At 41.9% G+C, this 19,052-nt stretch overlaps 1 protein-coding gene across 1 annotated transcript in view; it reads right to left on the minus strand.

Moving 5' to 3' along the window:
* Positions 1 to 19,052, minus strand: part of gfra1a (gdnf family receptor alpha 1a) — a 77,891-nt gene that overhangs the window by 3,623 nt on the left and 55,216 nt on the right. The window contains exons 5-10 of the mRNA XM_076104173.1: positions 16,545 to 16,723; positions 15,402 to 15,574; positions 13,401 to 13,510; positions 11,942 to 12,076; positions 6,047 to 6,228; positions 524 to 571 (exon numbers count right to left, since the gene is read on the minus strand). Coding sequence (XP_075960288.1) covers positions 524 to 571; positions 6,047 to 6,228; positions 11,942 to 12,076; positions 13,401 to 13,510; positions 15,402 to 15,574; positions 16,545 to 16,723 — 827 coding nt within the window. The remainder of the gene's footprint in view (positions 1 to 523; positions 572 to 6,046; positions 6,229 to 11,941; positions 12,077 to 13,400; positions 13,511 to 15,401; positions 15,575 to 16,544; positions 16,724 to 19,052) is intronic.

Consider the following 19,052-nt stretch of genomic DNA (forward strand, 5'->3'; position numbering starts at 1 on the left):
ATTACAGTTTGTGATTATTTGATAGCTCGAGCAATTGCCTCGTGGTCTTTAATGAAATTGTTTGTTGGTGTAAAGGTGAATCGTTTTTAGGGTTCATCTCTCAACACATCCAGGTTTTGACAGGCTGTGATATTTCTTCCCAAATGGTAGTCTTACCGGGGGGTTCTTTGGTAGCACTTTTGACAAAGTGTCCCTAGGTCATCAATACATAATATCCAAATGCACTGCAATAATCAGCTTGCTAAGAGTTGAAACATGCTTAACAGTCAACAATGGCTGCCCAGATGGTGAGATGATGAGGTACATTCCTTGAAACTATTCCAACCTTTAGTTAAATGAATATCTTCGGGTATTTTATTGTGCTCCACTCAAAGTTATGTAGTTTACTGAAACTGACCAGCTGCTTCGCTGGAAGTAGAAAGCTCTTTGTTCGACTAGAATAACATTTGTTATTCATTGGATACATTTTCTCATGACTCGAGTTTAAATTCATAAAATTAATTTTATTACATAATAGACTTACCACACAGAAGACACCATCAACAGTTGAGTTTGACTTCAACTTCTGCGCCTGCAACAGAAAGATAGAGAGAATCAGAATCCATGTTACGACACAAAACATCCACAAAAAACGGTTTGTTTGCCGCGATGATGATAAAAGATCCGAATGACAAACAGATTACATATTAATAAAGTTTCAAGGTGAACCCATGTCTTAAAGTTTTCACATTACATAAGGACAAAGAAGCATTTAAGCGCTTTGACAACTGAGAGCGCACAGAGGATCTGCAGTAATTAATTTGCTTTGATCGACAATCGATGGAACAATCTGCGATCTAATCAGACTGAGCATATTCTGTCAATATGTTGACACAACAGGTACAAACATCACACACACACACACACACACACACACACACACACACACCCGTGTTCAAACACTGTGACTGAACTTCAAATATGCATCACATTCAATCTGAACGTTTATGAATGCTCTGCGCTGATCCGATCACAACAACAGATTGGAAACTGACGCTAAAAAACCCAACCTACAATAACCTTGGCTAGTTTACCCTGAGAGCCTGTTAAACCTTTACAGCCTCTCATATTCTCAGTCGGAGGAGAAGATGAGTGAGGCTGAGCACAGAGGGACAGTCAAACCCAGACTTTGATTTCATCTCAGATTTATCATTCAATGGCTGTCGCACAGTCTTTGATTCTCTCTCTCTCTCTCACACACACACACACACACACACACACACACACACACACACTCTTTTGATTTGGTTTGGGATTGGCCAGCTCTGTGGTTAAGGTCTACCTACGTTTCGTTATCTAAAACTACTTTATTAAGGTTAACATTTGGAAAAAGAACCTTTCAGGGTTCATAGAAACCAACAGTGAGTGTTTAGCAGGCAGTGGTTGAGGTCTGCATACGTTTGGGCAACTAAAACACTCGGTTAATACTTGGGACAGTAACACCATACCAAACTCCAAACATTCTTCTAGCCTACAAAGGCCATCACTAAACAATGTGAATGCTGCAGAATCATCCGAGATGAATGCAATTTCCACAAAGGCTGTACTGGAACTTTAGTATTTACTGTATCTTTAAATGGAATCATATATAGTACATTGCTACATATTATATCAAGAATATCATAAGGATGCATCGTATTAAAGAGCACCGACTACAATTGTGTATTTGAGGCCTTATAGCTCCAGTTTAAATGAATGTATAAGGAAAAACGTGTGCAATCAAGTCATGAACCAGAAAAATAAATAAAAGCACAAACTAAATGTATTCAGCACACATTAATATTTCTCATTCTCTTTTACTCTTCAGGTATATTTGGTAAAAGGTAAAAGTGATTAGCACTTTAGTTGATTGCAAGCTAAAGACGAGGCCTTGTAATCAGCATCTGAACATCTCGTTTTCTTTGCTTCTGTATTCGGTAAATAAAGCGTCTGATTAGAAGTTTTACAGTTTGTGTCTTGAGAGAAGATTTTCTCCGTTGCTTCTCTGCATGCAGGCCAGATGCTATAAGTGAATGTATGAATGGCTTCTGGGTATTTATGCGTGTGTATATGTGTGTGTATATGTGTGTGTGTGTGTGAAGGTGTGACAGAATAATAAATGGCTTCACAGTATCGTGAATTCAGACCAAAAATAGGGATGTACGGGATGTTGCAGACAATGTGATACAGAAAGCGAGTCACTGTATTCTGTTATTACACCTTTGCTTCAACACTAAATGAAAAAGAAAAAAGCTGAGGTGGAATGATGCCTATAAATCATGGTGTATTTGCAGTCCTCCGTATAAAGATCACAACAAAAGAGCAAGCCAGGAATTCAAAGTGTGGTAGCAAAAAAAGAAAAGAAAAGAAACGCGATGTGAGGAACTCGATGATTAAACACAACAGTTTGTGTTTCCTGATGAGTACCCATCTGTGTTAGGGGTCATGGCTTAGACGTATTAGTTTTCACAACTCAGATATAAACACAGAGATCATAACGATATTACACTTTTACAGCTCATCGCTAAAGTCTGAAATCCCGAGGGCACTTTGAGAGTTTCACAACAACACATTTGGAAATTTAAATGATACGCGAGTGAATCTTAGAACGTAGACTCCATTCCACTCCGAAGTAGGGCTCCATCTGCCACTGCTAATGTTTTTACTGCTGTAATGTCTCCACTATGATTCAAAACTAACAATTTCAGCAATTTAGAGGCTCGTCTTGCCGCACGGACACAACTAACGGCACAATCTGTGATCCAAATGTAAACAAAAGGGTCAAGTAACTCAAGATCAGACCTTCCACATCTACAAGTAAACAGAAAAGCTGTGAAATGTTTATCAATCTCGATTCATATCTAACAAATGCTGCATTTTAACTATGTTTTCTGACTTACCTCTAGTACAGTCTAGCCACGCAGACACTTTGGGTTTAACTTCCCCTTTACACATCCAGCTTTGTGATTCCTGAGCTGGATGGATACAGTATCTTAAGATTTGTAAATCATGCCAGCATATGAAAACCATATAACCTTTGTATGTATCCTTTAATATTAAACATCTGCAATGCTTATTTTCCACTCACAAATATTTGTACGTCAACAAATTCAAATATATATTCTTGCCTTGTGTCCACGTGTTTTGCATTTGCCTAATACCTGCCTGTTCTGAAAAGTCACATTAGCATGAGGTAGATTTCCATATTTGTCCAGGGCACTTCCTGCCTGCTTGGGAGTCAACTGTATTCATAAGAACAGGCTGATGGAGCCCTGGGGCTTGCAAACTGTGTATGTGTGTGTATGTGTGTGTGTGTGTGTGTGTGTGTGTGTGTGTATATGTCTCTCCAGTCTACTATGTGTGTGTGTGTGTGTGTGTGTGTGTGTGTGTGTATAAGTCGTTTTATCTGTGGTGGGTTTGCTGTGGGGCCAACTGTTGTGTGATGAAACGTAAAAGCAGAAGAAGACATTCTAACGGCTCTGTGATGCGGTGCTTTGAGCTAAATGCTAGCTTCAACATGCTCACAATGACAATTCTAATATGCTGTTGATAAGCAGATTTAAGGGTTACCAAGTTCATCATCTTAGTTTAGCATGTTAGTCTGCTAACATTCAGCCCAAAAACGCAAATTAAATTTCATGACAATCAATTATTTGCTGTGGTATTTAAGTCTGAACCAGTCGACAGACCGACATGACTTAAAACACTAAGAACTACACTCTTTTTTCCGTTGTCACAGATGAGTGAAACTTGAATTGAGAACACTGACCAACGGAAGGTATTTTTTCCTCACGTTCCTAAAAGAAACACTCGGAGCTGAGGAGCTTTTAACTGGTTTCACCTTCCGCTCTCCAATCTTCGATTCTTCTCTTTCAAGCTATGGAAAACGCACCACTGTAAGTGTTGCTGGGCTGTCGTTGGCTGGATGTTAAAGAACAGCAAGGTTCTGAGTCACTGGTTGATGGATATTATTCTGCGTGTGTGTGAAAGAGAGAGAGATCAATGAGAAGAGCGGAGTGCATCTTCTCACAGGTCTTGTCCCTCGAGTGTGTCATTACAACAGCATAGCCTGCCTTGATGCCAACATACACACTCAAAATCCTACACACATGCAGTACACACTCCACCGAGGAACTGTACATGTACACTAATACACTAGAAAAGTGCTTTAACACAACACTCTTATCAACTTGCACTTGACGTGCTATCAGAGCAGTGCCGACAGCACATACGCACCACTACACAAGCAAAGCTCATTATCAGTGCAGACTGTGTAAGCGTGTCAGCGCACTGGCATTTGTGTGTGTTTGTCTGTAATTGCATCTGTCTGCAATATCTGTCTGTGTGAACTAAAGCTGCAGGACAGTATGCCTGCAAATCAGTATGTGTGTAGGGCCGGGTCTAGAATAAAGCTTTTAGCTTTTGGCCAACAAAATTAAATCGCTTTTTACAATAGCATTTTGCTACATTTATTATTTAGCACGTCATCTTGGTCTCGCGAATGCGCTTCTCAATCAATATTATAGTGGTGTGCTGTATTTTAGGGATGGCAACTGTTTTGGTTAACTCTCACCGCTCTCATCAAGCCCGTTTCCAGCAATATCATGGAGCTGCTTTCAGTGTAAAAGCTGATAGACAGAGCACCAAACTGCATACAAACAAAAGCTAGCAACTAGCTTGTGAACATAGTGGTGCTAAAGAGCCAGGTGTTACCTTTCGGAGATGGTGGAGACCAAAACAGAGGTAAAAGAAGTGTGTATTTAAATGAAGAGTCGTGAATGCTTATGTCTTCTGGATATGTAAATAAGCAATTGTTTACATCTTGTTCTACTGCCCCCCCCCCCAAAGTGCCAAAACAATCAAAAACTGTATTTTGAAAAGTGAATAAAGGTATTTGTTATTTCTGAGTATGCTCAGTTAAGAAACACACAAACTGCTGCTGTTTAAACATCTGCGGGGGAAAACTGGTGATTTTAAGCCACAACATAAACAATACCCTCCTATGCAGTGTGGAGCATCATGAACAATAACAGCAACATGAAGTGGTGCTTTTAAAGAAGATTGTAGTTAATGATTAATGTGGATTTCAGTTTGAAATTGCTGCAGGATTTTCTGTTTCCGCGGGTAAACAATAACTTTGTGTGATTTCATGACGCTTCATCGGGTTGCAGTATTATTAAATGTGAAATAGCTCTCAGTCCCTGTCATCGCTCTGCTGGTAATGACGGTATTATCCCCACTTCCTCCCCGCCCCAGGGGGAGCCCATCACCGCTGCTCAGGATTGCTGCTTGTGATCCCCCAGTTTCATCAGCCGGATAACTGTTGTTCCTGTAGAGCAGGAGTGGCTGCTCCAACTGTCAGTGCCTTATCGGGCACAATGGGGCTGGCACCAACAGGTATAAAGATGGATCAATACACAGGAGTGTGTCAACAGCCGGACTGACGAGGGTGAAGGAGACCACGAGCACAACACGCAGTATTTTATGTATCAATACTTTCGCTAAATGATTTGCTGCAGTGAGATACTGCTGGCCCTGCAGGAAAACAGAGTACAATTTGGAACCATTTTACCAGCTATAATGATAAAAACAAACTATTTTGGAAAGGCTACAACAACAGTGTCCACCTTGCTGGTGTTATCAATTGTTAAATTGTTGTTTTCCTTATTATTTCAGTGGTGATTTATGACAATAATGGAGCCAGTCTGAAAGTAAAAAGAGAGTGAAGAGGCAGTGAAGTAACAGAAACGGAGAGCAGCAGCAGATGAACAGACACTGGAGACATATGGACAGAGAGACTGATAGATCTGCAGGTGAGACAAAGAGCATACGGGATTCAGAACCTTCGTCCATCTGTAACATCTTTCATTCTAGCACACAAAAGAAATAAAACATGTTTTGAAATGTTTTCATGTTATGGGATCAGATTTGTCCCAGACTGACTGGAAACCTTGAGCCTCCGAACACAGTCGGCCTCTGAATCCAAAACCAGCTTGTGTGTGTGTGTGTGTGTGTGTGTGTGTCTAACCTGTAGGCTGCCACAGAAGTGGTAGATGCCAGGGTTTGTGTTGATGTTGTTGTCGATGGTGTTGGGGTTGCGTTCACGGTTCCTCTGGTAGGGGGTGGTGGTGGAGGTGGTGGTCTGGACAGGGGACATCGGCTGCCACACTCCCACATCCGTCCCATTCCCGAAGGCCTGGACGGCATTACCTGCACAGGCAAAGTGAGGGACGGACTTTATAGCTGTGAACAACAAATACGTTTTAGCGTGTAGGTTAGGGGGTGGACATAAAGCAAGTCAGTAGACAATCAAGGCAAACAAACTAATGCTTGAGGTTAACTGCATTAACCTCTGGAGGTTAACTATCCGTACAACCGGCGGTGATTTAAACCAACAAGTGTATCCTGACTACGATGTTAACGTAATGTTTTACTCGGATTAAATGCGTGAGTGAAAAGCTGGATCTCATCATGAATCACGCGCTTGTTGGTCCCCATGTTAGAATAAAGCTTTATATCGCACCGGCCTAAACCACAATTAAAGGCGAGTTAGAAGGTACTTAAGTTTTGTTATCACTTCCCCCGCATTATAAATTCACCACACAGTCAAAAACCTGAGTGCTGAGGTGGCTATTTACCATTAGAGTCCATTAGTGGCCCTATTAATAGCGTTCTATGGCTTTGATGTAAAAGACACACATCAGAGGAAAGCTGAGCTTTACAGAGCTGCTGTTTGAACGTAATGATATTCTTCCCTCCAACAGTGAATTATGACCCTGATACTGACGTAAAGGAAAGAAGAGCTGATCTGCATAACGGCTCTTTAACCCTACTGAAATAAGTCTACATGATGTAAAGCATATATTCACATTAGATGGTGGATAAGCTGATTGTTTTTCAGTGTATTCCTTACAGTATATACTATATATATATATATATATATATATATATATACACACATATATATAAAAAAACAGACCAAACAGTTGTATCATCAAATGAACATAAATAATACTGACCAACCTTTCAGAGATGTGGTCGTGCCATTCCACATGTATTCAAAATAAGCTATGCAAATTAATTTAACAATCAATCAATAGATAAAAACGTACCATCACAAGCTGTCTTTATCTCATATCAAAATAAAAACATCTTCTCATACAGAGGTTAATAACGGCAGCTTTCATTGTTCATTCCTTTCTGTTCCTCTCTCTGCACAAATACTCCAAACACCTTAAACAACTCCTGCTTTTGAATTCAAAGCATTCATTCAAGTGTGAATCCACGTGAGTCCACGCTTCCACACTGTGGCATCTTACAGCCCTCTTTTTATGCATTTTACTGTGTCGGAGCCCCGAAAATGGATAGTGATGACCAGTTACTGCTGTACGTTGTGCAGAGTAAGACATTAAGATAATGATGTAAATAATAAGAATAAGAAAAGAGTTGAAAAGTGGCTGTTGTTGTGCTCCACAGCTGTGGCGCTGTTGGTCATTCCAACCCAACGTGTACGTGCATGTTGATACATTTGTTGGAGTGGACTGACTGAAACACGCGTTGTTCAGAGTTACTGTGGGCAGCGTGGTCCCTTCTCTTTCTGTTCCTTCCCTTCCGCTAAAACTTACCCTGCCCTCAAAAGAACCTTTGAGTTAGTTCCACTCGGCACATTTAATAAACATGACTATTAATCTTGAACTAAGTAGATCCGGACACTCCCTGACTTCATCTGCTGTGCTGGATTTACCTCTGGTGAGACCAGACATCCCAAAAGATGGAAAGTCTCTCTCTCTCCCTCTCTCTCTCTCTCTCTCTCTCTCTCTCTCTCTCTCTCTCACACACACTGACCAAGAAGTAAATATAATAAACATAAATTTGTGATGACTGAAGAGAAATAATAAAATCATGCATTGGTATTTTATTGGGTATTAGTCCAATTCATATACTTTGGTTTCAAAATGCATTTGTGTATGTATGTGCTGTTGGAAGGGATTAGAGCAGCACATATAATGGGACGAGCCCGTCTGAAATAAACTGCCATTTGGAACAAATAATTTTCTTCAAACTCAACAATGCTACTTTAATTTTCTAGTAAAATAAATGAATGGTAAAAAGCTGGCGACATGTGCTGCCGTTCATATCTGAGATGCACTAATCAGCACAAAATAAGTCATTTTTGTCAATATCCTGCAGCCCTGATACGTGCGGCTTTGCCCATGAGTGTGCATATTTAATTTTTGCTTATGTGTGTGAGCATGCGATTGTGTAGCTGGTAGCTTTGTGCCGAGACAGCAGAAGGCTGATGAGCATATTGTCAGTGTTGATGGACTCTTTCCTGGCTCCTCTGTCTCCTCACCTGAGGCTCAATTATACTCACATCACAGTGACTGTGTGTGAAAAACTGTTAGCATCTCAAATTAAGTCTCAGGATGTCAGACATACATGTCTGCTTATTTGATATCTTTTTTTTGTAAATTTAAATTAAAACTTAGACACTGTCTGACATCTCTGGATTCATAAACTCTCCAAATTGTTATGACCGTATATGTCATATATAATTGACGTCGCTCTTAAAGACGGCTCAGAGGCATGCCTCATTTTGTTAAATGCGTGTCAACTTGACTCATCTCTTCTCCCACACCCTCCCCCCTCTGCTCGTATCTCCTGTGGGCGGGACTAAGACGAGGAGAGGAGGCGAGGAAAGGAGTTGAGCATGCACAAACTGTGAAATGGGAAAAGCCCTTAGTCTCATTATTTTAAGTGAAAGCTCTCCTGGGAGAGGCTGCTTGCTTCTACAGCCAATCACCGATTCCAGGAAGGGATGACATCAGCACACGCTCTGAAACCACATTAGGTGAGTATCACCTTGTAAAAAAACTGCCGTTATTGTCCTTATTCTAAACCCTAAAAAGAAAGTCTCAACCATCAAACAGCCCTTTTGTGGAGTGATGATCAGAACAAATGTCCTTACTTTACAAAAATATCCCACTTTCCCACTTTCAAGGTCTAAAAGCTGGTCCTCAGGAAGATAAAAGTACACACACACACACACACACACACACAAATTGATTTCACCTTCACAAAAGCAAACAGCACATTCCAACGAATATGATATCATCTTCCCGCTGCAGCAGATATTTGCGTGGGAAGTATGGGTTTGCCCCTCACAGATGTCTACATCACCACTTTATCTCACTTTACATGTCCGACGTTCGCTGTAATACTAGAATCACCATCATGCGGGATGGTGTGACCTTTGCATATTCAGTACGTATCCCGGAAATGGGTCATTTTGCTTGACTTTGTCATAGCCAATAGACATATGACATGAGCTGATAGGTGTCTGTCACAGTATGACATGTATACATATAAGAGCAGAGCATTCATCCCAGGCAATCATCTCCCATCTCTGAACAATACAGCATCCAAAGTGCAGTATAAGTATCACAGAAAGTCCTCTCTCTCTCTCAGTCTTTCCATATTCTCTCTTTCCGTCTCTCCTCGCTCGTTCCCTCTCGTAGCTTCTCTTTAGTCATGACCCTGTAACCGGCGTGTGTCAGGATCTTCAGAGTTGTCAGTTCCAGTTACTGCTGAGCAAGCTTAATTAGAGCGCATAGAAGGAGGGTATGAAAGGAGGACATGGAGACAGAGAGACGGGATGAGACGAAAGAAGCGACGTGAAGCACGAGCGGGAGAACAAGTACAGGGGAAGGAAGGGGTTGTAATGGTAAAATGAGTAAGCAGTAAAGGAAGAGAGAGAGAGAGAGAATTGTTCCTCTACTTTGCCCTTCGCTTGGCTCCCCACAGTGAATAAAAGCAAATAATAGATATATAGAGAGAGCTTGTTTTAACCCACATTAACACACGCTGATATTGCAAATCTCACGTTGACACACTGGAACACACACGTATATGATTGTGCGGAACATGCAGAAGCAAAGACATGTACATCTCACAAATACACTTTCTGAGAAACACACACACACACACACACACACTGACTGTAGCAGCCCTTATTATCTGCTGCAGACCAACCTCGTTAACCCTGACTGGTAAAAAGACAACAGAGCAGAGAAAACAAGAGGAGGGAGGAAAAAAAAAACAGATAATAGAGGAGGAGAGGACAAATGAGTGAGTGAAAGAGAGAAGAGTTTATCTGGTAACTGTCATTCTGAACCACCAGCAGAAACTCAACCACCTCATTGAGACTATGACTCATTATTCTGAACGCGCGCCATTTTCCAGCAATACACCTACTCAGGAACCTATCGACCAATTGACTGATTGATACAGGTGTCTTGCGGCTGATTGCTTCATCAATTGAACGGCATATTTACATATATGGTATGAGGCTTTCACCTCAAGACACAATTACAACTGGATGAGATGTCAAAACAACAAAACACATCACCTAGTGTGGTTCTACATATTGTGCTTCCCCTTCAGGTTTCCATTTACAGACGTGTAAAAAGCTGTGTCCCAACCCATTAGTATGTAATTCAAGCAGCTACAGCCAATCTAAGGTTCTGTTATACTTCCATAGGACTGGGGTTCAATCATTTTATGAAACCAAAATCCCTTCAAATCCCTTATTGAATCTCTTTGGGTTCAGCTTTCGTCGAGTCTGCTCACTGCTGCAGAGTTTGATAGAGGTACTTTTCTTTTTCATCTTTGGTTGAGGAGAGAAACCCGGCTAAAAGAAAGAACAGCAAGCAGACAGCTGAATCCCATTTGGACTAAAGGAAGTCATAATTGGATGAATACAAAAGGTCTTCCACCTGTGTGCAGTTGTTTTGGCTGATAAAAAGAAGTAGAGATCAAAACTCGAGATCTGGTGGCCTCAGCGCTGAACACATCCAGCTATTTCATCAACATCGGCCATTTAAACCCAACCCTGACTGCCACACTTCGTAGACAATAGGCGTACTTTCACATGACATTCTAGTTGCAATCATTGCCAATAATCTATTTATTGACAGTTCATTCATCCCTTTCTATCCCTATTATGAATATGACAATCCATGTTAGGATCACTTTTTGTTTTCTTGAGCTAATCCTTTAGAATGAACACAGATCTCATCATTTAAAAAGGGTTAATTTTCCTCATTGTAACAATGAGAATGATTTCATACCGAGTCTGTTGTCATCCAATCAAGTAGTCTCCTGGAATCCTTAAACCAAGCGTAAGTGCTTACAAACATTCGTCCAGCTCGGGTGTTGTCGAGCAAGACACTCTCCGTGGCCCCGTGCTCTGACCTCCGAACAGTAATCAATGAGGAATCACATTACACTTAAACTGTGTTGTGGAGGAAAGCAGCTGGCTGACTGACAACCGAGTGTACGGCCAGAGCAAAAGGTGCAGAATTAGCTCTGATTACAGAGAAACACACAATAAATCTGGCTCTTATCTCCAGAGCGCAGTGAGAATGTCCTGCAACTTATGCATCTTGGCTGGTAATGGGTATGTGTATGTGTATGTGTGTGTGGGGATAGAGAAAGACAGTGTGTGTGTGTGTGTGTGTTTGAGGTGGGTTGTTAATTAAAGTGGTTGTGTAAGAGGGCTGGATGAAAAAGCCGCTTTCTGTCAAAGATCTGGAGCAGGAGTCTTGCTACAGCTTTTGGGCATACACACACAAACGAACACACACATTCCGACAGCGTGGTGCAATGTGACTGGTTCCTCTATAATGCAGAGGGATAACAATGCAAGCACGGCAAAGGGATATATTTGGTTAGAAGGAGAGAGCGAGAGAAGGAGAGACAAGAGAAGAAAAGAGAGGATAAAAGAGGAGCAGAGCCGAGTGGATGGATGGAGACAGAGAGTGAACCGAAAACAGAAAAAGACTAAAGTAGAATAGAAAAGAGTAGAAGAGAATAGAACAGTGAGCAGCTGGTCCGACAGCAGCCGGGCAGAGGGTTAACTTACGGAGGCAGGTGTTCTCGGTGAAAAACTCGGTGAACTTGTCACACTCGTCCTTGTTGTTGCCGCTGTTGCTGCAGTCGCAGAAGGGTGAGACGCTGATTTTGGGCAAGCGCAGGTAGTTGGGAGTCATCACGGTACCTGCAGCAGGTGGATGGAACAATTCATTCATCTGTCTTTGATCTCTAGACGAGGATTCTCTCTAAATTATAGTCGAGAATCCCAATATGCTGCCGACTGCCGAGAAAAGAAAAAGGATATTAAAACCGTTTAGGACTCAAGTTATCATCCTCCTTCTGTGTTAAAAGATGAATGCCATAATAGCAAAGCTAACTCCTCGTTACATTTATTTCTCCTTCCCGGGAACACGAGTAACGCAGTGTGGTGGAGTTTCTGCAGGAAGCCGGAATGAGGAATGGGCTTCCTCCATGCGAGGGAGAGTAAATAGCTTCAGTCAGTGATTTCTCACTCCACCAATGGATGGTTCTCTGGTGCTGGCTGCGCTCCCAAAACAAGGCCTTTTTGGTTTTGCAGTACGCAGAATGAATTGCCGCCGTGTGGACAGTGCGATAGTATGCGCGATCCAGGACGCAATGGGTTGTGAGGACGGTTCGGAAGGTCAAAATACTGACTGAGACTGGGATTAGATTAAATGAATTTGGAGTTGTGTCCATCATTTCCGTTGATTACAACATTGTTTTCACCAAGTTTATTGCTGAGATCTGAAAACAAAAGCGGGCCAGTTTAAGATACTTGCGCAGTCAGATGATCAAACAGTTTGTATACAAACCTCCAGATTAGACAAACTATAATGGAGGCAAAGGACTGTGACTCAAAATGTTCATTGCAAACAGTCATCATCACCGTTACGGACCCACTTCCTGCTTCTCCTTTGACCTGCTGTACTTATACAGATACAGGTTTTGTGTTCCATCAGAGATTACTACCACAACTTCGAAGAGCAATCACTTCAAGTTGTACCCCCAAATAAAGTAGTTAAATAAATAGTCTACAACTTGACTGCTCATTTTATAGTCTTGTCAGACTTGGAAGTGATGTTGCAGCGTTTCCAAAATCACGGCAGTTTTTTTTCTCGCTACAACTTTAGCGTTACCTTGGTGGGATCTCATCTGCACTCTAGAAGTTTCGTTCATTCCAAGCTGACACATCTTAACGAAGACTTCCTTGGAGATCATCTGTGGTGTTCTGTTTTTACTTAATGTAATCCATTTCAATCAGGACCTTTTATGTATTTAAACTTATTTTGGCTATCAAATGCGTGTACCCAGGTTTCAGCGTTTACTTTGGTTAGTGCAACATTGCCATAAGCAAAAAGACATAACAAAAATAGGATCCAAATAGTCAGAAATAAAATCCTTTAAAGACATCATGAAAGAAAATTAACAACAATCCACAGAGTGGAATGCTGAGACTAGGCCGACCAATAACAATGAAGCGTGCTCACCAATCAGACCCGAGTACGAGAGGAGGCAGTCTGCGTAGTTCTCCTTCAGGCAGCCCGACAGCGAGCGAGGCTCCGGCTGGCAGTTGACAAAGAAGTCAGCCAGTCGTGACCTGCAACACAAACAGATCCAAACTTATTTCAGAGCCAGACATGATTGTAGCTCCAACAGATTTTATATGAGAAATTCAGATGGCCAATGTGATTGGAATGTGCAGCAAAATGGCGGGTCCAAATGCGCGGCGGCTCAAAGTAATTTCTCTCGATGCAATTAGCCTTCTTAATGTCTGCCTCCAGTGGAGTAAGATGGCCCTCTTACGTATGCTGCTGCGGCGGCTCTAATATCCTGGAATGAATGAGGCCAAAGGCAAATTCCCCACCAAGTCTGTTCTGTTTCATTTACTGCCTTCACAAATGTTTGTTTACACTTTTGCCACAGGTGCAGTGGCACGTGAAATTGAAATGGAGTTTGGCTTCCAAAGGAATTCACCATTTTAGGTGAGATTGAGTGTATACTTTGACACGAAACAAAGCCTTCGAATGTCACTTTTCAAATGCAACATCTTTATGGAAAAGTGATATGTTGCATCTGAATGTCACAGTGACAGCCAGCTACCAGGATGTGTGGACGCAAGCACGTCCTAAAGCAAACACACACTCTCGCATATACGTGCACTCACAGTGTGCTCTATCTAATCACACCAATCCGGTGCGGAGCGGCGCGCGGTGAGAGTTGTCAGAGCAGCCAGTATACTACACCTGACATATGGTGAGGGAGCTCGTGGAAATGCATGGCTTTAATCTATCTGTGCTAACTGACAAATGGACTGGGAGGAAGCTGTGCTGCAGTGAGACCTGTTGTTCAGCCCTGAGCGTATGTCTGACGGACAGACAGCGCAACGGGAAGAACAAAGAAAAGGAAAAAAAAAAGACAGAGATGGACGGACGGATAGAAAGTTGCAGTTTGAATTTACTGCTGTCATGCTGCTTGCTGTTAAGCAGAGGCAGCAGCGTGAGGAGAGAGGGAGGGAGACCTGAGGCCATGGTCCAAATGGAGCTCACTTATGATGTCTAATGCTTCCATTTAATCCCAGAAAGCCACAAGACTGTGGGCTCTAGAGACTGCATGAACACACACACACACATGCACACACACACACACACACACACACACACACACACACACACACACACACACACACACTTCAATGAAGGTGATGTCAGGTGTCAATCACTGAACAGCTCTTTTCCGTGTGAATCTGAGCCTTGAGGCGATTTCTTTCTGCTGGTGATGGTCACTGCAGTGACTACACAATGTAAGGAGGTGTCCAAGGGGCACGATTTGTGCCTGTGTGTACTTGTACAATGTGGGGACACGGTCTCATTATGGGGACTCGCCGAACATTTGGGTAAAAATATTAAGTTTTAGGGGTTAAGACTTTATTGTTAAGATTAGTGTTCCTGCTCGGTTAAGGTTAACACAGCCTAATTTAAACGGGTGAGATATATGAAAAATTCACCGCCCGTGCAATTGTCATGATCGGGAATATTAGCTTAAGAGACCCAAAACGTTTTTTTAGCCCCAGGCTGTAAACATGTTTATTCCTGCTGTAAACATTGTACCATGGGGGGCTGCAGGGATTCACTCACATTTGGAGCCAGCCTCAAGCGGCCATTTGAGGAACTGCAGTTTAGTGCACTTCTATGTTGGCTTCATTTTGCAGAACCCGAGGTTGCCGCTTGGTTTCGATATGCGCTTCATTCGTAGTGTGTTTCCTTTTACGTTTCAGTATAGTGCTGGTTTCTTATGGATCTGGGGGTTAGGTTGTCAATCATAAACTCTGGCGTCCACAGTTTGCACCTGGCCGGGTACATTCGCTGTGCGTCATTCCCCATCTCTCTGTTCCAGAATTTCCAATCATATCTTTTTTATTGTCTAATAAATGCTGAAAAAAATGCCCTCAGAATACACGAAAATAACATACAGAAAATACAATTTCCCACCTGCAGATGTAGTTGGTCTTGCAAGAGGCCTGCAGTTCCAGACAGTTGGGTTTCTGTTTTTCTTCATACGAGCAGACGGGGACGATGGTCTGACGCCTGCGTTCAGAACATGCTGTCTGGTCGCTAATCGGGCACGAGCAGTACAGCATGCCGTAGCTGTGCTTCGGAGGAACCTGTGTGGCACAAGACAACACAACGTTAACCGTACCAGCCAAATGCAAGACCTCCTTTTTATTCTCGTTTTGGTCATTTTTCTTTGCCAATCAGAAACACTTCTTTCCCTTCGATTTTCTGTTGATGTTTTTTCTTTGTTGACCACCCACAGTGGCTGTTGTTACTAATGTTAACTAAGTATTTCCTCTGTCCAAACAAACTGATTGTGACATTGTTGGAAATTGGAAACTCATCACTTAATGTTGTGCTGGAGGATTTTTCAGGTTCAAACTTCTGTCCGTAAAACAATTATTATGCCAAAATGTCAAAATTGTCTCTCATGCATATTTAACATTGCTTCAGTAGTATAACAACATCATTACATTCTGATATTAGAGTTTAATGACACACTCTAGATGGTAGCAGGCTTGTAACAAAACACTGGCTTCAATAGAAGAATGTCATCTAGTTTTATCTCCAACACAAAGAAAACTTGAAGCTGTTCACACAAAGTTCTCTGCTGTGAAAAAAGACAACAAAATTAAACACAATCACAACAAGATTAACAAAGTCATGCATTCTTTGTAGCTTTCTTTTGATTCATGTTGTTGCTTAGTGGAAGAGATCCCAGTTAAGTTATTCCAAAGGGACATTGTGGGAGCCGGGTTGTAATTACAATGTCTCACATCATTTTCTTTACAATATGGGACGGACAGCAAAAACAACTTTTGTGTTTGATGACTGAATCAGAGTCAAAGCTTGGCGATGGAAAAGCAAACCCTGCACAAAAAGGGCCGCATAATTATTTATTGTGATTTTTGACTCCTCTTCTAACTTATATACTTCAAAATCATTCTTCCTTTTGAAGCAGGTCCTTTGTGATAGACATTCGGCTTTTATCAGATATCAGTCGTTTGGAAAACCCCCAGTGTGTGTGCTTTATGCGTTTCTTTCCTTCTTCTTTATGATCTTGTGTCAGAGGTGCCTTGCCTTGTCAAAGAACTGCCGCAGGGCCTTCTGGCACTTCCTCTTGTTGCAGACTTCAGCGGTGGAGACGCGGCTGGTGCAGGGGCTGATGTAGGCTGAGCGGTACTTCTTACATGTGTCATTGAGGTTGCAGGCCTTGGCAGCATTCAGACAGTTATTCTCTCTGGCCACTGCAGGCTCACCTAACGACGAGGAGGAGGAGGAGGAGGAGGAGAGAGGAGCCACAGGGAGAGGGAAAGACAATAAGAAGAGAAGAAACATTAGAACAAATGGTGAAAATTGAGCAGGAGTCATCAGAATGATGATGCTGATGTATTCAGTGTTTCAAAAACAAACATTAGTTAATGAAAATCAGAAAGAAAACTAAACACTTTCAGAGCTTGAAGGTCCGTTTTCAACCGATGGAAACAGAAGTTTCTGAGCTAAATCCTAAATCCATCCATCGAGGAATGTCAAGAGAAAAAAAACCTTCGGAATACAATGTCTGAAAACTAAAAGTTGAGATAGTACATTTTGTCACATGCCCCTTTTATAGAAGCCCGAGATTAGCCACTAATACTGGACACGCCTTTGTCGATATTATACTTTACTGGTACAAAATTGCTTGACAAATTTGCAATTAGTCAAATTACTTGCAGTCAATTGAGAACAACGAACCTGGGGCTTTCGAGGCCCCTTAAGGTCTGGGTCAGTTGATTTAGGGATGTGCATAGTAACACATCAACATATGGGCAGTCGGCTGCTTTGCCTAGTTGATAATCCAGCCTCGGGGCCAACCCCTGCTAAAGATACTTGTTTATCTTTTGTGTTTATGTAAAAAAAAAAGAAATACATACCAACATCAGATCAGATTCACTCTCAAATATCTGTCTTTAACTGCCTCAAAAACCCAGTGGAGTTCTACACAGCACACGTAGACTACATCTACAGATCAGATCACCCAAAAACAAAAGCAATTCAACTCTCTGGGCCGCAGCGTTTCCACAACAGTGTCGAGAAACAAAGAGAGAGAGAGAGATGCAGCAGCATAATGATGTTTTCTCCAAACCAGTAGATAACCTCAGCAACACATTTTTCTGTCTGTATCTGTGTGTCGGCTGATATGAATGTTTGTTTTTATGTCTATTCTGCATCTGCATCCAAGTGCGTGTGTGTGTGCGTGTGTGTGTTTGCGTTGATGGAAACTAAAAACACGACTCTCCGTTTGCAGTCTCACTTCCTGCTTGGTTTGAATCAAACAGTGGTTCACGTCTACACTGGCCCTGCTCGCTAACAAGAACGTGTACATAAGGTATATATATGTGTGTGTGTGTGTGTGTGCGTGCGTAGAGTTCTTGTAGTCATCATAGTCTCCGGTGCAGTGCCTTGCTCATCTGTCAGCCTGCACTAATTGCCAGTGTTTTCCTTTATCCACTATCAATTAACATGTTCATAGCCTGATTCTCCTCCTGCATATTTTGGTGAAAATGTAGCAAAAACATCATTTTTTCTCTCTCTAACGAGCACCAATTAAAACAGGGGAAGGCCGGCGTGACAAACACACAGAAGAGATGTGTGTGTGTGGAGGAGGGCGGGGGGGTTGAGCTGTATAAGCAAGTCAACGAACCGACCCGCTGATATTATAGTTGGCAACGGAGAGGATGCTGTTTGTTAAAGAAGAGGAGATCCTCAAGATGATTGCTTTGCAAAACCTGCAGCAGCCTCAGAGGAAAGCCACCGCTGGCTCATTCCATTACTTCCTCTGTTGTCCTCACTCGGTTTCCCCTTTCACCTTTTCCTACCACCTAGCCACCTTTTCCATTAGGTGCCCCCTCTCTCCTCCCTGTTTGTCCCGCCTTTGTCAGTTCACAGGTTTATTTGGCACCTCTTGAGTCCATCGCCCGGATCAAACTGCCTGCCTGAGCGGAACCTCTTGCTCTTTATGTCGGCGCCCATGTTAACAGGTTAGAGCAGCCACACCGCCTGCGCCACTGCCTAGTTTTAACAAAATAGACCTTTTCAACCGTATATATTGACATTATAACCGCAACATTACTACAGTTCCGATGTCTATATCACGATGTCACAGATATGAAAACAAGTTCATATTTATTTTTAACTCAAACTTTCCTGTTTCTGTTTCAAATTAAAAGCCCACTAGCATCTTTCCCTGGACAGAGTCTGTTCACCTGTTAACACAAGGATTTTATTCTGAAATATTTCCGGGACAATGTTGTGGAAAAAAGCAGTGAATTGCACAGCTCCATATATTAATAGAGCACCGGCTTAAAATTGAGGATTGCTATTATTAAAACAAAATATGATTCTAATTGTGTAATTAAAAAAATATTTATTTGTTGTCACATCATTTTTAATGGATAGAGTTTAAATCAAAGTAGAAATCTCATGATATTACAATTTTTACTTTATTTTAACCAGGATTTCTTATAAATTGAGTCCATGTTTAGTCGTTCTGCACAACCTGTTGAATGCTGCTCCGCATTGTGATTTGGGGATGGAAGCCTGCATGTC

This window comes from Anarhichas minor, unplaced genomic scaffold (genome assembly GCF_050575085.1).
Source record: "Anarhichas minor isolate MPS153535 unplaced genomic scaffold, ASM5057508v1 ptg000029l, whole genome shotgun sequence".
Classification (NCBI taxonomy): Eukaryota; Metazoa; Chordata; class Actinopteri; order Perciformes; family Anarhichadidae; genus Anarhichas; species Anarhichas minor.